Consider the following 26,885-nt stretch of genomic DNA (forward strand, 5'->3'; position numbering starts at 1 on the left):
GTTAAAACCAGGTTTGCTTCATAATTTACTGAATGAGAGTGTTCAAGATCGTTTCACAACTTACAGTATGCATGTGTATTACTTGATTCATTTGTGTCACTGTGCTGTGAGTTATTAACCTATCATTCTTATATTGTAAATCATTATTAATAATAAAATTTTAAATAAAGTAAGATTTACAGTATACATTTTTAACATTCATTCATTATTCATTTTGACACCCTATAGCTGATGTATTTTTCATGCTGGGGTGTCGTTAAACATCTATTCTATTCTATTCATTATTCATATATATATATACTGTTTCAACAAAATGTTTGTATTGACTAGTTCATTCACTGACTGACATTTATTTCTTTTTGTACTGGACTGGGGTGTTGTTAAACATTCATTCATTCATAATTTAATTTTTGATCTTAGTCAGTATATTTTCAGGGATGATCCAAGGGTTCATTTAGCCCTGTGCAACTTCAGACATTCATAGATTCTATAATGACTGCTAAATATTTAACTTGTTTATATTAAAAATAGAGATGGAAGAACTGTGTTAATTTTAGTGATACTTAAAAACTGTTCGTCTGATTGTTCTTTGATGAAAAGCTTACAGTAACGCATACTTTTCAAAACCCTGCAGAGTTTTCTACATTGTTTTTTTAATATTATTTTCATCTATGAAAACTCCCAAGAAGACCATTCAAGTAGACCTGTGTTATTCCAATCTAAGCTCCATTATTGTTTTTACGTTGCCCTGTGAACAAGTATATATAAAATATAGTTTTACCCAACTTAGACGTATTTGGTAGCCTGTCTGACTTTGTGTCTCAATTATCACTTTCTCTTCATGTACCTTAACCTGACCTCACAACTTACTGCATTTCTTCTTTTACCCATGGGTGGAACTCAACTCAGCAGCAGCCAATCAAAAATATTTCATTGTGTTGATGCATCTTAGACAAACCATTTCTGTTTAATAGTAAAACAATGTACTTCATAATCAGGTACATTATATATCTTGGGAGCTAGTGCATGTCTTTCTATCAGTGGAAGACAGGAATGTAGGTGTGAGCCACTGACAGTGATTGTCTGTATATTTTAACAGGATTCACAGTCGCTCAAGTCCACAGGTCGAGATGAGTCCGCTTTGAGTCCTCTCGACTTCACCGACGACGACCGTAAACGCAAGGCCGAAAAGCTTGCTGATGCTGCCAGCAGGTTGGTTGTCATTTATTACACAGTACTTCCGACCCTTCTATTAATTTAAAGTGACAGACCCTATTTTTTAAAAACACTATGACCTATGTTTCACAGTTGGAGCCGTTTCTGATCATTGAAATCAGACATTACTTACATTTTGTTGTTTATATAGACTTGAAAAAGTCTGTATTGTACAGACGAAATGTCAAGTTTTAACTTTGTGTTGTGTTTTTTAAAAGTGGATGGTTTTAGACAAAGACTTTAGGTTTTAAATTTTATTGTTTAAAATATCCATTTCCTTGCAACCAAGGTGTTTATGGTCATCCTGGTGTTTGTAATGCCACGAAATGTATTTTGTCATAATTCTAAAAATACACATGCGTCTGAGAAGTAACAGTTGTGGAGATGAGCTGTAGTGTATTTTTAATAATGTATTTCCCCGTATCATCATCACAGACTCTTGTTTCACCCTATTGCATCTTTATTTGGGTGTGTTACAAGTTTGTAGATTAACCAAACTTAGTGTCTTGTTTTAACGGGTTCAAACTGGGGTCCGCCACTTTAAAGTTTACAACGGTCACAGATAACATCTAACTACTGAAGTTGAAAATATATGGCTGACTGTAAACACAATAATTATAATGGGTCGTGCACTGTACAATGTGAACCATAAAGGAGAGTATGTTAATAATGTAAAGTTTTGTTTTTGTTGCAGACGGGTTGAGCTGAAGGATGAGGAGACAAAGACTCGCTCACAGAATGACAAAGTTCTGACTGAGTTGAAGAAACGGCTTGGAAGAGAGCTGGAGAATGAGAAGTTAGAGCTCTTGGAGGTAAAATGGTCGTTAGACATGTACAAGCTTAGTGTAACTAAAGTACTTTGTGGGGGCATCCCAGCGGTAAAGTGCTCACTTGATGCGTGGTCGGTGTGGGACCCATCTCCGTCGGTGGGCCTATTGGGCTATTTCTCGTTCTAGCCAGTGCACCATGACTGGTATATCAAAGACCGTGGTATGTGCTATCGTGTCTGTCGGATGGTACATATAAAAGATCTATTGCTATTAATGGAAAAATGTAGCAGGTTTCCTCTCTAAGACTATATATAAAAATTACCAAATGTTTGACATCCAATATCCGATGATTAATAAATCAGTGTGCTCTAGTGGTGTCATTAAACAAAACAAACTATAGGTACTTTGTGACAATTAGACATGTACATCCTTAAGGGATGTAGCACTTACCTGATATATGATAAGTGACAGGTTCAATCACCTTCACCTTGAGTTTGTGTATGTGCAATGTGTATATATACTCTTCAAAAAAAGAAACGCAAAAGGGTACAAATTGGTTATAACTCCGATTTTATGTTTCCTACCGGTTCATGCTTTGTGAATATAAGGTCATTGCATGTCCCAAACACATTCCCACGGTTACATTCGATAAAACGCAGCTACTGTACAATAAAGTTCCAAAATGTGAATATTCGCAAAAACGCAGCCACGTGCAAACCATGTCACCACTGCACGTGCGTTGTCTGCACGTGCAACATGAACACCGACAGTATAAAAGTGCAGGGTGTTCGCTTGCCTGGCCTCTGTATCTGGCCGACAGTTGACAATCCAGGACATGCCACGTCTCAGTGAACCGCAGAGAAACAATGCCATCGGCCGACTAGACGCAGGCGAATCCAGAACGGCCGTTGCCAGGGCATTCCATGTGTCCCCAAGCACCATCTCCAGACTGTGGGACCGTTACCAGCAACATGGATCAACACGTGACCTCCCTAGATCCGGTCGACCACGGGTCACTACCCCCGGGCAGGACCGCTACATCCGGGTACGCCACCTTCGGGAACGATTGACTACTGCCACCTCCACAGCCGCAGCAATACCAGGTTTGCGCAGGATATCCGACCAGACTGTACGGAACCGCCTACGTGAGGTAGGAATTCGTGCCAGACGTCCAGTTCGAGGTGTCATCTTAACACCACAACACCGTCGACTCCGACTGCAGTGGTGCCAGATTCATCGACAATGGCCTCAACTGCGATGGAGACAGGTGTGGTTCAGTGACGAGTCCCGATTTCTGCTCCGACGTCATGATGGAAGATGTCGCGTGTATAGGCGTCGTGGTGAACGTTATGCGGCAAACTGCGTGCAGGAAGTGGACAGATTCGGCGGGGGTAGTGTCATGGTGTGGGCAGCCATCTCACACACTGGCAGAACTGACCTGGTCCACGTGCAGGGCAACCTGAATGCACAGGGCTACATTGACCAGATCCTCCGGCCACACATCGTTCCAGTTATGGCCAACGCCAACGCAGTGTTCCAACATGACAACGCCAGGCCTCACACAGCACGTCTCACAACGGCTTTCCTACAGAACAACAACATTAATGTCCTTCCTTGGCCATCGATATCACCGGATTTGAACCCAATTGAGCATCTATGGGACGAGTTGGACCGACGCCTCCGACAGCGACAACCACAGCCCCAGACCCTGCCCGAGCTGGCAGCAGCCTTGCAGGCCGAGTGGGCCACCATCCCCCGGGACGTCATCCGTACTCTGGTTGCTTCAATGGGCAGGCGGTGCCAGGCAGTTGTCAACACACGCGGAGGCCACACCCGGTATTGACTCCAGATGACCTTGACCTTGGTGGTGTGTCCTATCACTTACTCACAATGGACTAGAGTGAATTGTGAACAATCCTGCAACATTTGGTAATTATCGGACTCACCATTCAATAATTAAATCAATTCTCCAAATGTTACGACAATGTGGTTTTGCGTTTCTTCTTTTGAAGAGTATATATATATATATATATCTATAAATAAAGAACAGGATAATGCTGATATCCTACGTCATTAACCAGTTATCATCTTTATCCTGCAGAGCATAAAAATTAAGGAGAAAAGCTATTATTTCTGTTATTTTAGCTACATTGTAAGATGACCTAGAGGTCAGATGAGTTGTAATGTAGCTGTATGTGTGATGTCATACGAGTGATGTCAAAAGTCATGATCTGCTAGTATATGTTTATGACTTATGTTTCAGAATAAATAAAGCAGTTTTGGGTAGCTCTTGTTAACAGTGTCTGGTTTTCTTAACAGGAGAAATCAACAAAACTTCGGAAAATTAAAAGTGAAATGAAGCAGGAACAAGTTGAGGCTGAGCGTAAACTGCGGGCCGAACGGGAAGGGAGTATTAGGTGAGTCACAGAAAGAGACAGTAACAGTAGAACTGATCACAGTTGCAGTGCTCTCACGTTTACTTCTCATAATGATTACAGGCAGAGACACAAAGTAAAACAGGTGTAATATTATCAACAATATCTTGTTCACATAAAACATTTTTTTTTTTTTTATCTGTTTATTTAAAAAGATGTTACTAAACAATATTAAGTACAAATAAAAATAAAAAAAATAAAAAAAATTAATTTATTTATTTATTTTATTATTTTATTATTATTATTATTGTATTTATTTATTTATTTATTATTATTATTGTTGTATTTATTTATTTATTTATTTTATTATTTTATTATTATTATTATTGTATTTATTTATTTATTTTATTATTTTATTATTATTATTATTGTATTTATTTATTTATTTATTATTTTATTATTTATTTTATTATTTATTTATTTTATTAATGTATCAACAAATTTATTTATTTATAAAGATGTTGCTGAACAGCCAAGGGTTGTTATACATTAAAATGTGATTATTATATATTTGTTAAATCGACACTATACTGAACCCTTTTAAGAGTAATATTAATTTTCAAGATATTTTTTGTCATTCTAAATAATATTCTGAACAAATGAGTGGAGTTTTATTCCTTTTTCATTAAATGTGACAACTGATGAGTAATGCATTATTTCAAGTCTGCTGTTTCATGCCTTGCTCATTTTAGCTAGGAGATAATTGTGCTAGAACTTAAAAACTATTTTTAGTGGCATAGCTTTTTTATTTTAGAGATAGTATATACTTGTACAATTACTGTAATTCTGATTTAACATTTCCATGTTGCAGTTTATCTAGACTAATGCCATTTTACTTTGAGGCTGTTATTGCTTACTGTAGTTCAAAATGACAAAACAATACTGTGTGAATTGATTGCAATTGTTTCTACACACACACAGTGTTCACACTAACTCTAGATTTTAAATGTTATTGAATTTTAAAAATAGTAGAAATAAATCAACATTTTCTTGTTTGCATTTTTAATTATTGTGCCTGAAATTGGAATACACAATGTACACCATGTAGAATCTTGGAATTTTTATCTAACATTTTCATTTTCTAACACTTGACTAGACCAGGTAGCTCTGCTAGAAATTAATCCAAACAAGCCATCTAATAAAACATGGAATATTTGTGAGGAAATCTTTAGTGGGGGTGGAATCTAGGGAATAGCTGTATGATGGCTAGAAAAATATCATGAACACAATTTACTGAGTGATACATGAGATATGAAGGATTTATAGCCACTGAAAAAGTTGAAAACAATTTTTTAAAACAATGTGTGTGTGTTTCTCTATTCAGCTACTTTCATACACTTAAAAAGAAATTATTAATTAATTGCAGATTTGTTAGTGTAGCAGGATCGAAACTCCTCGGTTGACCCATCCTCTAATTGGGGGTTTTCTTGTCACAATCAGTGCCCGACATTTGGTAATCAAATGCCATGGCATGTGCTGTCCTGTTTGTGGGAAAAGTGCATGTAAAAGATTTCTTGTGTACATGTGACTTTTCTCTGAAGACCACGGGTGGAAATTACAAAATGTTTATCATCCAATAGCCGATGATTAATGAATATCTCTAAAGGTGTCGTTAACAAAACATACTTTAACTTTTGACAAAATATATTATATGTACCCAGTAGCAGATTAAACTATAAGAAAAAAGGCATACATTTCTGTATATAGGGGATCACATAGCTTTAATTGTGTGAGAGTGATTTGGCTAGGGATTTTCAAAGCTATCTTAGTGCTAAAAAATGGTAAAACCATCGTAGGCTATGACAGCACAATTACCATGGTTTATGATTTTTGTTTACGATTTCGTAGGACAAGATTATTTCACAAATATGTGCCTTTGTTGTCTGTGTTTACTTTGACTTGATGTTCTCACACCACATGCAATCAATCACTAACAAACAGAGAGCTGGAGGAAAGGCTAAAAGAAGAGGCAGAAAGTCGGCTGTCGAAACTTAACGATGGGACGAGTGACGAGATCAAAACCTTGCGAGAAGAGTGTGAGAGAAAGGAACACGAGGAGAAATCAAAACTGTGGTATGCTCTTGCATGGGAGAAGGAATTTATCAAATTATTTTGTGTTTTATTTTAATAAATGTACGTTTTGTGATATTTGGGTTTATACATGTATAATTTAATTTTATGATCCTTTTTAGTTTTCAGTAATAATGAATTTAGTAATGCTTTTAGATATGTAGCTTGAGCATGCATGCTTTAGAGAACTAGATGTTTGTTTTATACTATTAACTTTCTTTTCTTTTTAAAAAAATCTAAAACAGAAATGTTTATTTTTTATTGAGCCAGGTTTTGTTTCGATTTGTTTTATTTTTTGCATATTTTATTACTAATTAAATGACTAACCTGAAATGTATGAAAAGCATTTTAATTTCACTATTGTGTCACAAGAAACTTGAAGTTTGATTTTACATTAATTGTTTTGTGTTGTCATGTTTGTCAAATAATATCTGATAGCCAGACCAGTGGTACCACTGATGCTAGTAGTGAACATAAAACTCAGTTTTACTTTCATTACAATAATAATTAAATTTCCATGACATTCATTACAATTTAACATCATCCCATTGGTCTAACTATAGCAACGCGAGTTTGTTCATTTCTCTATGAATGTAAAAAAAATGCTGTCAGGGAACTTCATACCTGACGTCACTTTATATTGGTAGTTTGTCTTACTGAGCGTTATTGTTGGTGAACCAAAAAATAATTCAAAATAAAATATGAACTTTTGGTGTTATTATTAGTAAGTATATTTGAAATTTAATTATAAGTATTGTCTGTTATTTTTTTTACATTCATCTGGGTATGAACAAAAACAATTACCTGCAAACTTCTGTGAGAATGGCTTTGCCGATTCACACAGTTTGCGGATTATTTTTTGGGATCCATACCCAGATGAATGTAAAAAGAAATAGGACAATCTTAAAATAGATGTATAGTTAGCAATAGGACAATGGCATGTTGATTTACATATAACTGGCACATCTCAGACACCAACTTGTAATGTGCATTGCATATATTATAATTAATAAATTTTTCTTAAAAGAATTTCACAATATTTGTCATTTAGTCATTTTATTAAATAGTTACTCTCATTATAGATTTTTATTTTATTGTGTGAAAACTGAATTGGACATGAATTGAAATATATTTCATTTGGTAAATAAATTTAAGAAAACATTTTGCACCACATATTACATGTAGATATCAGCCTTTATGCAGGAGCATGAAATACATTCTGACCCTAGTACTATATGTTATCTGTGTATTTAGGAAATACATTCTGAACTTAGTAACATATGTTACTTATATATTTAGGAAATACATTCTGAACTTAGTAACATATGTTACCTGTATATTTAGGAAATATTTTTTCTGAACCTAGTAACATATGTTACCTGTGTATTTAGGAAATACATTCTGAACGTAGTAACATATGTTACCTGTGTATTTAGGAAATACGTTCTGAACCTAGCAACATATGTTACCTGTATATTTAGGAAATACATTCTGAACCTAGTAACATATGTTACCTGTGTATTTAGGAAATACATTCTGAACCTAGTAACATATGTTACTTCTGTATTTAGGAAATACGTTCTGAACCTAGTAACATATGTTACCTGAATATTTAGGAAATACGTTCTAAACCTAGTAACATATGTTACCTGTGTATTTAGGAAATACATTCTGAACCTAGTGACATATGTTACCTGTGTATTTAGGAAATACATTCTGAACGTAGTAACATGTTACCTGTGTATTTAGTAGTAACATATGTTACCTGTATATTTAGGAAATACATTCTTAACCTAGTAACATATGTTACCTGTATGTTTAGGAAATACATTCTGAACGTAGTAACATATGTTGCCTGTGTATTTAGGAAATACGTTCTGAACCTAGTAACATATGTTACCTGTGTATATAGGAAATACATTCTGAACGTAGTAACATATGTTACCTGTGTATTTAGTAGTAACATGTTACCTGTATATTTAGGAAATACATTCTTAACCTAGTAACATATGTTACCTGTGTATTTAGGAAATACGTTCTGAACCTAGTAACATATGTTACCTGTATATTTAGGAAATACATTCTGAACCTAGTAACATATGTTACCTGTGTATTTAGGAAATACGTTCTGAACCTAGTAACATATGTTACCTGTGTAGTTAGGAAATACGTTCTGAACCTAGTAACATATGTTACCTGTATATTTAGGAAATACGTTCTGAACCTAGTAACATATGTTACCTGTGTATTTAGGAAATACATTCTGAACCTAGTAACATATGTTACTTCTGTATTTAGGAAATACGTTCTGAACCTAGTGACATATGTTACCTGAATATTTAGGAAATACGTTCTGAACCTAGTGACATATGTTACCTGTGTATTTAGGAAATACATTCTGAACCTAGTGACATATGTTACCTGTGTATTTAGGAAATACATTCTGAACCTAGTAACATATGTTACCTGTGTATTTAGTAGTAACATATGTTACCTGTGTATTTAGGAAATACATTCTGAACCTAGTGACATATGTTACCTGTGTATTTAGGAAATACATTCTGAACGTAGTAACATGTTACCTGTGTATTTAGTAGTAACATATGTTACCTGTATATTTAGGAAATACATTCTTAACCTAGTAACATATGTTACCTGTATGTTTAGGAAATACATTCTGAACGTAGTAACATATGTTGCCTGTGTATTTAGGAAATACATTCTGAACCTAGTAACATATGTTACCTGTGTATATAGGAAATACATTCTGAACGTAGTAACATATGTTACCTGTGTATTTAGTAGTAACATGTTACCTGTATATTTAGGAAATACATTCTTAACCTAGTAACATATGTTACCTGTGTATTTAGGAAATACGTTCTGAACCTAGTAACATATGTTACCTGTATATTTAGGAAATACATTCTGAACCTAGTAACATATGTTACCTGTGTATTTAGGAAATACGTTCTGAACCTAGTAACATATGTTACCTGTGTAGTTAGGAAATACGTTCTGAACCTAGTAACATATGTTACCTGTATATTTAGGAAATACGTTCTGAACCTAGTAACATATGTTACCTGTGTATATAGGAAATACATTCTGAACGTAGTAACATATGTTACCTGTGTATTTAGTAGTAACATGTTACCTGTATATTTAGGAAATACATTCTTAACCTAGTAACATATGTTACCTGTGTATTTAGGAAATACGTTCTGAACCTAGTAACATATGTTACCTGTATATTTAGGAAATACATTCTGAACCTAGTAACATATGTTACCTGTGTATTTAGGAAATACGTTCTGAACCTAGTAACATATGTTACCTGTGTAGTTAGGAAATACGTTCTGAACCTAGTAACATATGTTACCTGTATATTTAGGAAATACGTTCTGAACCTAGTAACATATGTTACCTGTGTATTTAGGAAATACATTCTGAACCTAGTAACATATGTTACTTCTGTATTTAGGAAATACGTTCTGAACCTAGTAACATATGTTACCTGAATATTTAGGAAATATGTTCTGAACCTAGTGACATATGTTACCTGTGTATTTAGGAAATACATTCTGAACCTAGTGACATATGTTACCTGTGTATTTAGGAAATACATTCTGAACCTAGTAACATATGTTACCTGTGTATTTAGTAGTAACATATGTTACCTGTATATTTAGGAAATACATTCTTAACCTAGTAACATATGTTACCTGTGTATTTAGGAAATACGTTCTGAACCTAGTAACATATGTTACCTGTGTATTTAGGAAATACGTTCTGAACCTAGTAACATATGTTACCTGTATATTTAGGGATGAAATGAATCGAAACCTGGAGAAACTGCGAGAAGAAGTCCGTTCGCTGACGGCCGAAGAACAGAATAAATTACAGGACGAGAAGAGAAAAGCTCTTGACAGAATAAACCAGCAGGTTTGTAGAATCAGCAAAACTTTGGTTACTTACAGTAGGAGGTCAAATAAAATAAACATTATGTCTGGTAACTCTTGTACAAGTTATGGTAAAACATAGACATGGTAATGGCAAATTTATAAAGATTACAATTCCCCAAATGAAAAAAAGTTTGTTTTGTTTAATGACACCACTAGGGCACATTGATTAATTAATCATCGGTTATTGGATGTCAAACATTTGGTAAATCTAACACGTAGTCATCAAAGGAAACACACTACATTTTTCATATGCAGCAAGGGATCTTTTATATGTACTTTCCCACAGACAGGGTAGCACATACCACAACCTTTATTCAGTTGTGGTGCACTGGTTGGAACGAGAAAACCCCCATTCAGTTGAATGGATCCACCCAGGTGGTTCAGTCCTGCGACACAAGCACTTCAAGCAAGCACTCAACCGACCGGTAAAGTCATCCCCTTCCACAAATGAATGCTGTGCGATGCACACACACGTACTCTTGAGAACACACACAAACTAGATTCCTCTCTGATTAATGTTATTATGAATGCTGTGCGATGCACACACATGTACTCTTGAGAACACACACAAACTAGATTCCTCTCTGATTAATGTTATTATGAATGCTGTCCGATGCACACACACGTACTCATGAGAACACACACAAACTAGATTCCTCTCTGATTAATGTTATTATGAATGCTGTCCGATGCACACACACGTACTCATGAGAACACACACAAACTAGATTCCTCTCTGATTAATGTTATTATGAATGCTGTGCGATGCACACACACATACTCATGAGAACACACACAAACTAGATTCCTCTCTGATTAATGTTATTATGAATGCTGTCCGATGCACACACACGTACTCATGAGAACACACACAAACTAGATTTCTCTTTGATTAATGTTATTATGAATGCTCATTACACACAGAAATATATAGGTTATCGATGTTCCTTGAACATAGTTTTAGATCAACAGTAATGTGTTTGTGCTACCAAGATGGACTACAAATATTGCACACCAGATTTATCTGTCAGTCATGTGTTTTCTCGCAGTGACAATAAGGATGAGAGTACTGATTTTGTTATGGGAACTTATGATTTTTATGACAGGACTACTGATTTTGTTATGGGAACTTATGATTTTTATGACAGGACTAGTGATTTTGTTATGGGAACTTATGATTTTTATGACAGGACTACTGATTTTGTTATGGGAACTTATGATTTTTATGACAGGACTACTGATTTTGTTATGGGAACTTATGATTTTTATGACAGGACTACTGATTTTGTTATGGGAACTTATGATTTTTATGACAGGACTAGTGATTTTGTTATGGGAACTTATGATTTTTATGACAGGACTAGTGATTTTGTTATGGGGAATTGTTAATTTTGTTAGGGAACTACTGAGTTTGGTATGGGAACTAGTGAGTTTGTTATGGGCACTAGTGAATTTATGGGAACTAGTGGTTTTGTTGTGGGGGCTGCTGGTTTTGTTATGTGAACTAGTGATTTTGTTATGGGGACTATTGATTTTGGGGGAGGAACTAGCGGTTTATTTATGGGGACTACTGATATCAAATAGTGATTTTACGGGAACTTGTGAATTTGTTATGGGAACTTGTGATTTTGTTATGGGGACTAGTGGTTTTGTTATGGGGACTAGTGATTTGTTATGGGGACTAGTAATTTTGTTATGGGGACTAGTGGTTTATTTATGGGGACTACTGATATCAAATAATGATTTTACGGGAACTTGTGAATTTGTTATGGGAACTTGTGATTTTGTTATGGGGACTAGTGGTTTTGTTATGGGGACTAGTGATTTGTTATGGGAACTAGTGATTTTATTATTGGGATGGGAACTTGTGATTTACTTTTGGGGACTACTAACCTTTCTAGGCTTCTAGTCACCTGGGAAAGTGAAAATATTTTGTAACTTTTTGTCATATTGTAATTGAAACATTTAATATGTAAGAATTGTTGTGTGTGATGTTCTCACTTGAGAATTGTTGTGTGATGGTTCCACGTGTTTGATCTGCAGGTTTCTGATGCTATATCTGGAGAGCGACGGAGACTGGAGGACGAACAGACAAGGCAGATTGAGAAACTGAAGAGTGGCCACGCCCAGGAGTTAGAGGACACTGAGAACCGTCTGGAGAAGAAACACAGAAACATGCTGGACGCGATGAGGGCGGAGATGGAGGAACGACACAAGAAGGTAAGGGAATCACTGGAGGAGAAACACAGAGACAGAGATGGAGGAACGACACAAGAAGGTAAGGGAATCACTGGAGAAGAGACACGCTCGACACGATGAAAGCAGATGGAGTAACGACACAGGAAGGTAAGGGAATCACTGGAGAAGAGACACGCTCGACACGATGAGGGCGGAGATGGAGTAACGACACAGGAAGGTAAGGGAATCACTGGAGAAGAAACACAGAGACATGTTTGGCTCGATGAGGGCAGAGATGGAGGAACGACACAGGAAGGTAAGGGAATTACTGGAGAAGAAACACAGAGACATGTTTGGCTCGATGAGGGCAGAGATGGAGGAATGTAACGCAATCAGTCACCAACTGGAGGTTAGGACAATGTATTTTGTGAACACTTAGGTTTAGTTAGGTTCTGTACAAAACCAGTTTTGGTTTCCTGTGCGTTGGAATTCTTCTATTATATATCTGATGAACAGAAATTATTTTATTTATTCATGTTCAGGTTAGTTTTTTAAGTGAACAAAGCCAACTTACTTCATTTTATCTGTGGAAAAGAGTAAATCTTTACACAGGAATGTTGTTTTCTAATTTTTTTGTTTTGTCTTAATTCCAACACAAGGTCTTTGTCAGGCAACGTTGCCTTCTAATAGCTATTCTTATAACTGGGGTTTTTCAAGGATGTTTATTAATTTAACATTTAATTAAGAGTGTAATAAGAAACCACTTAAAATAACAGTTTTATATTCATTGATTATAAAGTGTTAAATACCTTCAACTTCAAACTTCCAAACACCATGTTGTACAGTATGTCTGTACGTTGTTTTACCCTAGACAATGGAGAGTTTGGACGTGGAGTTGAAACAGCTCCAGGAGGAAGATCTGGAGAGACAGAAACACGAGCTAGACGCCGCTCGGAAGAGACAGAAAGCCATTGATGACCTGGATAAAGGGGTTTGTGTTTACCTGTGTTTTAATGTCAGTGGTAGAGTGATGGCTGGAGGGGTGGTGCTCACTCTTGATGGACAGTCTTGTCTATTGGAAAGTGCTTATAAACGATTCCTTACTGATTTCTGGAAGGAGTAGCCTGTTTACTCTCGCTGTGTGTGTATCTGTCTCTCCCTTTCTACACCTCTCTCTTTCTTTCTTCTTCCTCTGTATCTCTCTCTTTCTTTCTTCTTCCTCTGTATCTCTCTCTTTCTTTCTCTCTTCCTCTGCATCTTTCTTTCTCTCTTCCTCTGTATCTCTCTCTCTCTTCCTCTGTATCTCTCTCTCTCTCTCTCTCTCTCTCTCTCTCTCTCTCTCCCTCTCCCTCTCCCTCTCCCTCTCCCTCTCCTTCTCCCACTCCCTCTCTCCCTCCCTCCCTCCCTCTCTTTCTTTCTCTCACTTACTATCATTAAACTCCTTTTGTATTTTAACCTATATATAACTGTGGCCTGTTCTAAAGCCAGGTCTCTATCAGGGTTTTTTATAGACAAGTTTCTCTGTACCATGAATCTAATTCCATGTTCTACTGATATGTTTTCTAGCTTGATGAGGTGCTCCAGGAACGAAGGACGGAGATGAAGCAGATTCACCAGAAAGAGAAGACCCGCCTGGCTAGAGAACACGAGAATGAGCTTAAACGACTCCAGGATGAGTACGCTCAAAAGGTGTGGCTTGTATTGTTATTTAATTTTAGAAGGTGTGTCTTGTATTGTTCATTACTCTCGGAAGGTGTGACTTGTATTGTTCATTACTCTCAGGTGTGGCTTCTATTGTTTATTACTCTCATGTGTGTCTTGTATTGTTTATTACTCTCGGAAGGTGTGGCTTGTGTTGTTGATTTCTCTCGGAAGTTGTGTCTTGTATTGTTCATTACTCTCGGAAGGTGTGTCTTGTATTGTTCATTACTCTCAGAAGATGTGTCTTGTATTATTCATTACTCTCAGGTGTGGCTTGTATTGTTATTTAATTTCAGGTGTGTCTTGTATTGTTCATTACTCTCAGAAGGTGTGTCTTGTATTGTTCATTACTCTCAGAAGGAGTGTCTTGTATTGTTCATTACTCTCGGAAGGTGTGGCTTGTATTGTTCATTACTCTCGGAAGGTGTGTCTTGTATTGTTCATTACTCTCAGAAGGTGTGTCTTGTATTGTTCATTACTCTCGGAAGGTGTGTCTTGTATTGTTCATTACTCTCGGAAGGTGTGGCTTGTATTGTTCATTACTCTCGGAAGGTGTGTCTTGTATTGTTCATTACTCACAGAAGGTGTGTCTTGTATTGTTCATTACTCTCGGAAGGTGTGTCTTGTATTGTTCATTACTCTCGGAAGGTGTGGCTTGTATTGTTCATTACTCTCGCAAGGTGTGTCTTGTATTGTTCATTACTCTCAGAAGGTGTGTCTTGTATTGTTCATTACTCTCGGAAGGTGTGTCTTGTATTGTTCATTCCTCTCAGGTGTGGCTTGTATTGTTATTTAATTTCAGATGTGTCTTGTATTGTTCATTACTCTCAGAAGGTGTGTCTTGTATTGTTCATTACTCTCGGAAGCTGTGGCTTGTATTGTTCATTACTCTCAGAAGGTGTGTCTTGTATTGTTCATTACTCTCAGAAGGTGTGTCTTGTATTGTTCATTACTCTCAGGTGTGGCTTGTATTCTTATTGAATTTCAGAAGGTGTGTCTTGTATTGTTCATTACTCTCAGAAGGTGTGTCTTGTATTGTTCATTACTCTCATAAGGTGTGTCTTGTATTGTTCATTACTCTCGGAAGGTGTGGCTTGTGTTGTTTATTACTCTCAGAAGGTGTGGCTTGTATTGTTTATTACTCTCAGAAGGTGTGTCTTGTATTGTTCATTACTCTCGGAAACTGTGGCTTGTGTTGTTTATTACTCTCAGAAGGTGTGGCTTGTATTGTTCATTACTCTCGGAAGGTGTGTCTTGTATTGTTCATTACTCTCAGAAGGTGTGTCTTGTATTGTTCATTACTCTCGGAAGGTGTGTCTTGTATTGTTCATTCCTATCAGGTGTGGCTTGTATTGTTATTTAATTTCAGATGTGTCTTGTATTGTTCATTACTCTCAGAAGGTGTGTCTTGTATTGTTCATTACTCTCGGAAGCTGTGGCTTGTATTGTTCATTACTCTCAGAAGGTGTGTCTTGTATTGTTCATTACTCTCAGAAGGTGTGTCTTGTATTGTTCATTACTCTCAGGTGTGGCTTGTATTCTTATTGAATTTCAGAAGGTGTGTCTTGTATTGTTCATTACTCTCAGAAGGTGTGTCTTGTATTGTTCATTACTCTCATAAGGTGTGTCTTGTATTGTTCATTACTCTCGGAAGGTGTGGCTTGTGTTGTTTATTACTCTCAGAAGGTGTGGCTTGTATTGTTTATTACTCTCAGAAGGTGTGTCTTGTATTGTTCATTACTCTCGGAAGCTGTGGCTTGTGTTGTTTATTACTCTCAGAAGGTGTGGCTTGTATTGTTTATTACTCTCGGAAGGTGTGTCTTGTATTATTTATTACTCTCGGAAGGTGTGGCTTGTATTGTTTATTACTCTCGGAAGGTGTGTCTTGTATTGTTTATTACTCTCGGAAGGTGTGGCTTGTGTTGTTCATTACTTTCGAAAGGTGTGGCTTGTGTTGTTCATTACTCTCGGAAGGTGTGGCTTGTATTGTTTATTACTCTTAGGTGTGGCTTGTATTGTTTATTAATCTCGGAAGGTGTGGCTTGTATTGTTCATTACTCGGAAGGTGTGTCTTGTATTGTTCATTACTCTGTGGCTTGTGTTGTTCCTTACACTCGGAAGGTGTGGCTTGTGTTGTTTATTACTCTCAGGTGTGGCTTATATTGTTTATTATTCTCGGAAGGTGTGGCTTGTATTGTTCATTACTCTCAGAAGGTGTGTCTTGTATTGTTGATTACTCTCAGGTGTGGCTTGTATTACTCTCGGAAGGTGTGGCTTGTATTTTAATTTCATTACTCTCGGAAGGTGTGTCTTGTCTTGTATTGTTCATTACTCTCGGAAGGTGTGTCTTGTAGAAGGTGTGTCTTGTATTGTTCATTACTCTCAGAAGGTGTGGCTTGTATTGTTTATTACTCTCGGAAGGTGTGGCTTGTATTGTTCATTACTCTCAGAAGGTGTGTCTTGTATTGTTCATTACTCTCAGAAGGTGTGTCTTGTATTGTTTATTACTCTCAGAAGGTGTGGCTTGTATTGTTCATTACTCTCAGAAGGTGTGGCTTGTATTGTTCATTACTCTCAGAAGGTGTGTCTTGTATTGTTCATTACTCTCAGGTGTGGCTTGTATTGTTTATTACTCTCAGGTGTGTCTTGTATTGTTTATTACTCTCAGGTGTGTCTTGTATTGTTTGTTACTCTCAGAAGGTGTGGCTTGTATTGTTCATTACTCTCAGAAGGTGTGGCTTGTATTGTTCATTACTCTCGGAAGGTGTGTCTTGTATTGTTTATTACTCTCGGAAGGTGTGGCTTGTATTGTTCATTACTCTCAGAAGGTGTGTCTTGTATTGTTCATTACTCTCAGAAGGTGTGAAGGTGTGTCTTGTGTTGTTTGTTACTCTCAGAAGGTGTGGCTTGTATTGTTCATTACTCTCAGAAGGTGTGTCTTGTGTTGTTCATTACTCTCAGAAGGTGTGGCTTGTATTGTTCATTACTCTCAGAAGGTGTGTCTTGTATTGTTCATTACTCTCAGAAGGTGTGGCTTGTATTGTTCATTACTCTCGGAAGGTGTGGCTTGTATTGTTCATTACTCTCAGAAGGTGTGTCTTGTATTGTTCATTACTCTCAGAAGGTGTGTCTTGTATTGTTCATTACTCTCGGAAGGTATGGCTTGTATTGTTCATTACTCTCAGAAGGTGTGTCTTGTATTGTTCATTACTCTCGGAAGGTGTGGCTTGTGTTGTTTATTACTCTCAGAAGGTGTGGCTTGTATTGTTTATTACTCTCAGAAGGTGTGGCTTGTATTGTTTATTACTCTCAGAAGGTGTGTCTTGTATTGTTCATTACTCTCGGAAGGTGTGGCTTGTGTTGTTTATTACTCTCAGAAGGTGTGGCTTGTATTGTTTATTACTCTCGGAAGGTGTGTCTTGTATTATTTATTACTCTCAGAAGGTGTGGCTTGTATTGTTTATTACTCTCGAAGGTGTGTCTTGTATTGTTTATTACTCTCGGAAGGTGTGGCTTGTGTTGTTTATTACTCTCAGAAGGTGTGGCCTGTGTTGTTCATTACACTCGGAAGGTGTGGCTTGTGTTGTTTATTACTCTTAGGTGTGGCTTGTATTGTTTATTATTCTCAGAAGGTGTGGCTTGTATTGTTCATTACTCTCAGAAGGTGTGTCTTGTATTGTTCATTACTCTCAGAAGGTGTGTCTTGTATCGTTCATTACTCTCAGGTGTGGCTTGTATTGTTTATTACTCTCAGAAGGTGTGGCCTGTGTTGTTCATTACACTCGGAAGGTGTGGCTTGTGTTGTTTATTACTCTCAGGTGTGGCTTATATTGTTTATTATTCTCGGAAGGTGTGGCTTGTATTGTTCATTACTCTCAGAAGGTGTGTCTTGTATTGTTCATTACTCTCAGGTGTGGCTTGTATTGATATTTAATTAAAGAAGGTGTGTCTTGTATTGTTCATTACTCTCAGAAGGTGTGTCTTGTATTGTTTATTACTCTTGGAAGGTGTGGCTTGTGTTCTTCATTACTCTCGGAAGGTGTGGCTTGTGTTCTTCATTACTCTCAGAAGGTGTGGCTTGTATTGTTTATTAGTCTCGGAAGGTGTGGCTTGTATTGTTTATTACTCTTGGAAGGTGTGGCTTGTATTGTTCATTACTCTCGGAAGGTGTGTCTTGTATTGTTCATTACTCTCGGAAGTTGTGGCTTCTGTTGTTCATTACTCTCGGAAGGTGTGGCTTGTGTTGTTCATTACTCTCGGAAGGTGTGGCTTGTGTTGTTCATTACTCTCGGAAGGTGTGGCTTGTATTATTCATTATTCTCCAAAGGTGTGGCTTGTGTTGTTCATTACTCTCGGAAGGTGTGGCTTGTGTTGTTCATTACTCTCGGAAGGTGTGGCTTGTATTGTTCATTACTCTCCAAAGGTGTGGCTTGTGTTGTTCATTACTCTCGGAAGGTGTGGCTTGTGTTGTTCATTACTCTCGGAAGGTGTGGCTTGTATTGTTCATTACTCTCGGAAGGTGTGGCTTGTGTTGTTCATTACTCTCGGAAGGTGTGGCTTGTATTGTTTATTAATCTCAGGTGTGGCTGGTATTGTTTATTACTCTCAGTTGTGGCTTGTATTGTTTATTACTCTCGGAAGTGTGGCTTGTGTTGTTCATTACTCTCAGGTGTGGCTTGTATTGGTTATTATCCTTGGAAGGTGTGGCTTGTATTTTTATTAGTCTCAGAAGGTGTGGCTTGTATTGTTTGTTACTCTCAGAAGGTGTGGCTTGTATTTGTTACTCTTGGAAGGTGTGGTTTGTATTGTTTATTACTCTTGGAATGTGTGGCATGTGTTGTTTGTTACTCTCAGAAGGTGTGGCTTGTGTTGTTTATCACTCTCAGAAGGTGTGGCTTGTATTGTTTATTACTCTCGGAGGGTGTGGCTTGTATTGTTTATTACTCTCGGAAGGTGTGTCTTGTATTGTTCATTACTCTCAGAAGGTGTGTCTTGTATTGTTCGTTACTGTCAGGTGTGGCTTCTATTGTTTGTTACTCTCAGAAGATATGTCTTGTATTGTTTCTTACTCTCAGAAGGTGTGTCTTGTGTTGTTTGTTACTCTCGGAAGGTGTGGCTTGTATTTATTACTCTCGGAAGGTGTGGCTTGTATTGTTCATTACTCTCGGAAGATGTGGCTTGTATTGTTTATTACTCTCGGAAGGTGTGGCTTGTATTGTTACACTCGGGTGTGGCTTGTATTGTTTATTACTCTCGGAAGGTGTGGCTTTTGTTGTTCATTACTCTCAGTAGGTGTGGCTTGTATTGTTCATTACTCTCAGAAGGTGTGTCTTGTGTTGTTTATTATTCTCAGAATGCGTGGCTTGTATTGTTTATTACTCTCAGTAGGTGTGGCTTGTATTGTTTATTACTCTCAGAAGGTGTGTCTTGTATTGTTTATTACTCTCAGGTGTGGCTTGTATTGTTTATTACTCTCAGGTGTGTCTTGTATTGTTTATTACTCTCGGAAGGTGTGATTTGTATTGTTCATTACTCTCAGGTGTGGCTTGTATTGTTTATTACTCTCGGAAGGTGTGGCTTTTGTTGTTCATTACTCTCAGTAGGTGTGGCTTGTATTGTTCATTACTCTCAGAAGGTGTGTCTTGTGTTGTTTATTATTCTCAGAATGCGTGGCTTGTATTGTTTATTACTCTCAGTAGGTGTGGCTTGTATTGTTTATTACTCTCAGAAGGTGTGTCTTGTATTGTTTATTACTCTCAGGTGTGGCTTGTATTGTTTATTACTCTCAGGTGTGTCTTGTATTGTTTATTACTCTCGGAAGGTGTGATTTGTATTGTTCATTACTCTCAGGTGTGGCTTGTATTGTTTATTACTCTCGGAAGGTGTGTCTTGTATTGTTTATTACTCTCGGAAGGTGTGGCGTATATTTTTCATTACTCTCGGAAGGTGTGTCTTGTATTGTTCATTACTCTCAGAAGGTGTGTCTTGTGTTGTCCATTACTCTCAGAAGGTGTGGCTTATATTGTTCATTACTCTCAGAAGGTGTGTCTTGTGTTGTCCATTACTCTCAGAAGGTGTGGCTTGTATTGTTATTTAATTTCAGGTGTGTCTTGTATTCTTCATTACTCTCAGAAGGTGTGTCTTGTATTGTTCATTACTCTCAGAAGGTGTGTCTTGTATTGTTCATTACTCTCGGAAGGTGTGACTTGTATTGTTCATTACTCTCAGAAGGTGTGTCTTGTATTGTTCATTACTCTCAGGTGTTGCTTGTATTGTTCAATACTCTCAGAAGGTGTGTCTTGTATTGTTCATTACTCTCAGAAGGTGTCTTGTATTGTTCATTACTCTCAGAAGGTGTGTCTTGTATTGTTTATTACTCTCAGAAGGTGTGTCTTGTATTGTTCATTACTCTCAGAAGGTGTGTCTTGTGTTGTCCATTACTCAAACAAGTCCTCTGTTTCAGTGGTTTCAAACAATCAGATCTTTGTTATAAGAATCTTTAGTTTGTAGTTTAATGTATAATCTCAGTTTTCAAACTTAAGACTCAGTTGGCATCCCAGATAAATTGTAGTTCTATTCAAATCTCTGTATATAAAAGCATAATAATCATTTTGTTTTTTAGATTAGTCTTGAAACAATTTCTCTGCCATTTGTGGCTATTTTCTAGTCATCAAAATGTCCCTTAACATCACTGCACAATGTATAACAATATATGACCTTTGGTCAGGACCATACTCAGTGGGGGTGGGTGAGGGGATTTGCTGTGTCCTTTCTGTCTGGCTGGAGAAGACCCTGTATACTGTGATCTGGTTGTGTTCTGCTGACCCCTACATACTTTAGGCTGTGTGCTAGAGAAGACCCTGTATCACTGTGATCTGGTTGTGTTCTGCTGACCCCTACATACTTTAGGCCGTGTGCTAGAGAAGACCCTGTATCACTGTGATCTGGTTGTGTTCTGCTGACCCCTTGATACTTTAGGCTGTGTGCTGGAGAAGACCCTGTATCACTGTGATCTGGTTGTGTTCTGCTGACCCCTACATACTTTAGGCTGTGTGCTGGAGAAGACCCTGTATCACTGTGATCTGGTTGTGTTCTGCTGACCCCTTAATACTTTAGGCTGTGTTTAGCCTGGTGCTTGGAATCATTTCCATGGGATAGCTATTTTTTGGAAGTGGATTGATATGGCTTTTTGTTATTCTCTTCATACTACCTTTGCACTCATCTGCATATGAACTTTGAGCATTGAGTCTGCAGTGATATATATAATGTTTTCATATGGAAATAAAAAGCCATGCCCTATTGGTTCTGAAGACTATTTTATGAAATTGTGCATGTTCAATAATCTAAAATTATTTTTAATTTTACTTCAGATTGAAAAGTTAAAGAAGTCGTTAGCGACAAACCTCGACACTGAGACGAAGAAATTGAAAAGACAGTTTGAGCGAGAGATAGAAGAAATCAAGCGGCAGTTTTCCAGGAAGAAAGAAAGCCTGCAGGACCAACTTGAAGATGAGGTAAACATATAGTCACTGTTCTCACTTGTAACTGTGGGTGATGGTGCCTCTGACATCTGCGTCAAAAAAAGCATTTTTGGTTAAATGACATCACCACATAGTTTGGTTTATCCTGCAAACACTTGTTCTATTGGCCGATTAGGATGCCCGATTAAAGCAAAGTCATAAACGTATACAAGCAGAATTTTCCATTCTTACCACCACAAGGTAAAGGCGATATCCTACATCATTAACTAGTTCTTCCCTATATACCAATCATTTCATTTTCCATTCTTACCATCACAAGGTAAAGGCGATATCCTACATCATTAACTAGTTCTTCTCTATATACCAATCATTTCATTTTCCATTCTTACCATCACAAGGTAAAGGCGATATCCTACATCATTAACTAGTTCTTCTCTATATACCAATCATTTCATTTTCCATTCTTACCATCACAAGGTAAAGGCGATATCCTACATCATTAACTAGTTCTTCTCTATATACCAATCATTTCATTTTCCATTCTTACCATCACAAGGTAAAGGCGATATCCTACATCATTAACTAGTTCTTCTCTATATACCAATCATTTCATTTTCCATTCTTACCATCACAAGGTAAAGGCGATATCCTACATCATTAACTAGTTCTTCTCTATATACCAATCATTTCATTTTCCATTCTTACCATCACAAGGTAAAGGCGATATCCTACATCATTAACTAGTTCTTCTCTATATACCAATCATTTCATTTTCCATTCTTACCATCACAAGGTAAAGGCGATATCCTACATCATTAACTAGTTCTTCTCTATATACCAATCATTTCATTTTCCATTCTTACCATCACAAGGTAAAGGCGATATCCTACATCATTAACTAGTTCTTCCCTATATACCAATCATTTCATTTTCCATTCTTACCATCACAAGGTAAAGGCGATATCCTACATCATTAACTAGTTCTTCCCTATATACCAATCATTTCATTTTCCATTCTTACCATCACAAGGTAAAGGCGATATCCTACATCATTAACTAGTTCTTCCCTATATACCAATCATTTCATTTTCCATTCTTACCATCACAAGGTAAAGGCGATATCCTACATCATTAACTAGTTCTTCCCTATATACCAATCATTTCATTTTCCATTCTTACCATCACAAGGTAAAGGCGATATCCTACATCATTAACTAGTTCTTCCCTATATACCAATCATTTCATTTTCCATTCTTACCATCACAAGGTAAAGGCGATATCCTACATCATTAACTAGTTCTTCCCTATATACCAATCATTTCATTTTCCATTCTTACCATCACAAGGTAAAGGCGATATCCTACATCATTAACTAGTTCTTCTCTATATACCAATCATTTCATTTTCCATTCTTACCATCACAAGGTAAAGGCGATATCCTACATCATTAACTAGTTCTTCTCTATATACCAATCATTTCATTTTCCATTCTTACCATCACAAGGTAAAGGCGATATCCTACATCATTAACTAGTTCTTCTCTATATACCAATCATTTCATTTTCCATTCTTACCATCACAAGGTAAAGGCGATATCCTACATCATTAACTAGTTCTTCTCTATATACCAATCATTTCATTTTCCATTCTTACCATCACAAGGTAAAGGCGATATCCTACATCATTAACTAGTTCTTCTCTATATACCAATCATTTCATTTTCCATTCTTACCATCACAAGGTAAAGGCGATATCCTACATCATTAACTAGTTCTTCTCTATATACCAATCATTTCATTTTCCATTCTTACCATCACAAGGTAAAGGCGATATCCTACATCATTAACTAGTTCTTCTCTATATACCAATCATTTCATTTTCCATTCTTACCATCACAAGGTAAAGGCGATATCCTACATCATTAACTAGTTCTTCCCTATATACCAATCATTTCATTTTCCATTCTTACCATCACAAGGTAAAGGCGATATCCTACATCATTAACTAGTTCTTCTCTATATACCAATCATTTCATTTTCCATTCTTACCATCACAAGGTAAAGGCGATATCCTACATCATTAACTAGTTCTTCTCTATATACCAATCATTTCATTTTCCATTCTTACCATCACAAGGTAAAGGTGATATCCTACATCATTAACTAGTTCTTCTCTATATACCAATCATTTCATTTTCCATTCTTACCATCACAAGGTAAAGGCGATATCCTACATCATTAACTAGTTCTTCTCTATATACCAATCATTTCATTTTCCATTCTTACCATCACAAGGTAAAGGCGATATCCTACATCATTAACTAGTTCTTCCCTATATACCAATCATTTCATTTACACCTACCCATTGTTAGTGGTTAGCGAGAGAGAAGAGGGTTCCATTCTTACCATCACAAGGTAAAGGCGATATCCTACATCATTAACTAGTTCTTCTCTATATACCAATCATTTCATTTTCCATTCTTACCATCACAAGGTAAAGGCGATATCCTACATCATTAACTAGTTCTTCTCTATATACCAATCATTTCATTTTCCATTCTTACCACCACAAGGTAAAGGCGATATCCTACATCATTAACTAGTTCTTCTCTATATACCAATCATTTCATTTTCCATTCTTACCACCACAAGGTAAAGGCGATATCCTACATCATTAACTAGTTCTTCTCTATATACCAATCATTTCATTTTCCATTCTTACCATCACAAGGTAAAGGCGATATCCTACATCATTAACTAGTTCTTCTCTATATACCAATCATTTCATTTTAACTTATTTTTGTGCATATATCCAATTAAGGTTTAAGCATACTATCCTGGTCACACACCTCAGCTATCTGAGCTGTTTGTCCAGAACAGTGGGGTAGCTGTTAGTGATTAGTGAGAGAGAAGAGGGTGTAGTGGTCTGACACCTACCCATTGTTAGTGGTTAGCGAGAGAGAAGAGGGTGTAGTGGCCTTACACCTACCCATTGTTAGTGGTTAGCGAGAGAGAAGAGGGTGTAGTGGCCTTACACCTACCCATTGTTAGTGGTTAGCGAGGGAGAAGAGGGTGTAGTGGTCTTACACCTACCCATTGTTAGTGGTTAGCGAGAGAGAAGAGGGTGTAGTGGTCTTACACCTACCCATTGTTAGTGGTTAGCGAGAGAGAAGAGGGTGTAGTGGTCTTACACCTACCCATTGTTAGTGGTTAGCGAGGGAGAAGAGGGTGTAGTGGTCTTACACCTACCCATTGTTAGTGGTTAGCGAGGGAGAAGAGGGTGTAGTGGTCTTACACCTACCCATTGTTAGTGGTTAGCGAGGGAGAAGAGGGTGTAGTGGTCTTACACCTACCCATTGTTAGTGGTTAGCGAGAGAGAAGAGGGTGTAGTGGTCTTACACCTACCCATTGTTAGTGGTTAGCGAGAGAGAAGAGGGTGTAGTGGTCTTACACCTACCCATTGTTAGTGGTTAGCGAGAGAGAAGAGGGTGTAGTGGCCTTACACCTACCCATTGTTAGTGGTTAGCGAGAGAGAAGAGGGTGTAGTGGTCTTACACCTACCCATTGTTAGTGGTTAGCGAGAGAGAAGAGGGTGTAGTGGTCTTACACCTACCCATTGTTAGTGGTTAGCGAGAGAGAAGAGGGTGTAGTGGTCTTACACCTACCCATTGTTAGTGGTTAGCGAGAGAGAAGAGGGTGTAGTGGTCTTACACCTACCCATTGTTAGTGGTTAGCGAGAGAGAAGAGGGTGTAGTGGTCTTACACCTACCCATTGTTAGTGGTTAGCGAGAGAGAAGAGGGTGTAGTGGTCTTACACCTACCCATTGTTAGTGGTTAGCGAGAGAGAAGAGGGTGTAGTGGTCTTACACCTACCCATTGTTAGTGGTTAGCGAGAGAGAAGAGGGTGTAGTGGTCTTACACCTACCCATTGTTAGTGGTTAGCGAGAGAGAAGAGGGTGTAGTGGTCTTACACCTACCCATTGTTAGTGGTTAGCGAGGGAGAAGAGGGTGTAGTGGTCTTACACCTACCCATTGTTAGTGGTTAGCGAGGGAGAAGAGGGTGTAGTGGTCTTACACCTACCCATTGTTAGTGGTTAGCGAGGGAGAAGAGGGTGTAGTGGTCTTACACCTACCCATTGTTAGTGGTTAGCGAGGGAGAAGAGGGTGTAGTGGTCTTACACCTACCCATTGTTAGTGGTTAGCGAGGGAGAAGAGGGTGTAGTGGTCTTACACCTACCCATTGTTAGTGGTTAGCGAGGGAGAAGAGGGTGTAGTGGTCTTACACCTACCCATTGTTAGTGGTTAGCGAGAGAGAAGAGGGTGTAGTGGTCTTACACCTACCCATTGTTAGTGGTTAGCGAGAGAGAAGAGGGTGTAGTGGTCTTACACCTACCCATTGTTAGTGGTTAGCGAGAGAGAAGAGGGTGTAGTGGTCTTACACCTACCCACTGAGTTGTAAAAAGTCGTTATGGGTGGGAGCCGGTACCAGGCTGCGAACCCTGTACCTACTAGCCTTATGTCCGATGGTTTAACCACGACACTAACGAGGCCGGTATATATCAATCATGGGGCACTGGTTGGAATTGGTAAAACCAAATGGGTCAGTTAAATGCAATGTGCCATATTCTGCATGCTAAATATTTTTAAATCCCTTTCTTAATGCAGAAGCTTCTATTAAATGTATGTCATTGATGATACACAAATTATTTCTTTTTTTGAAAAAAACACCTCTGAGAAGAAAATATTCAATTTGTGCCATTTGGGTGTTTCAAACCCCCTCCAATCAAAAAACAACAACAAACCTGAATTGCTTGCCATTAATTCCGTGTGATCTAATGCAGTTGAAATTCCCCTTCATTAAGTACAAAATGTATTAATAGTTTGAATTTCCCTTGTCTAAGAATTCAAATTCTTGTGACCTACTTTGTAAGTACTCAATGCCTCAAGAGTTCAAGTTCCCCTGTATTAAGTAGCCAATCCTTCAGATGGCTGTTTAACCTGTTTGACTGATGTTTACGCGGACTCTTTTCAGGAGGACCAGCCTCGGTGGCGGCGTGGTTAGGCCATCGGT

General features: G+C 37.5%; 1 protein-coding gene across 3 annotated transcripts in view; it reads left to right on the plus strand.

The window, feature by feature from the left end:
* The window catches only part of LOC121372455 (centrosomal protein of 164 kDa-like), a 76,507-nt gene that overhangs the window by 20,537 nt on the left and 29,085 nt on the right, over positions 1-26,885 (plus strand). For 2 of the 3 annotated variants that reach the window (XM_041498761.1, XM_041498764.1), the window contains 9 exons: positions 1,100-1,212; positions 1,910-2,027; positions 4,305-4,402; positions 6,362-6,493; positions 10,318-10,435; positions 12,499-12,675; positions 13,505-13,624; positions 14,200-14,322; positions 21,705-21,848. In XM_041498761.1, the coding sequence (XP_041354695.1) occupies positions 1,100-1,212; positions 1,910-2,027; positions 4,305-4,402; positions 6,362-6,493; positions 10,318-10,435; positions 12,499-12,675; positions 13,505-13,624; positions 14,200-14,322; positions 21,705-21,848 (1,143 nt within the window). The remainder of the gene's footprint in view (positions 1-1,099; positions 1,213-1,909; positions 2,028-4,304; positions 4,403-6,361; positions 6,494-10,317; positions 10,436-12,498; positions 12,676-13,504; positions 13,625-14,199; positions 14,323-21,704; positions 21,849-26,885) is intronic. The other variant, XM_041498765.1, reaches the window with a different exon arrangement.

Source organism: Gigantopelta aegis, chromosome 4 (genome assembly GCF_016097555.1).
Source record: "Gigantopelta aegis isolate Gae_Host chromosome 4, Gae_host_genome, whole genome shotgun sequence".
NCBI lineage: Eukaryota > Metazoa > Mollusca > Gastropoda > Neomphalida > Peltospiridae > Gigantopelta > Gigantopelta aegis.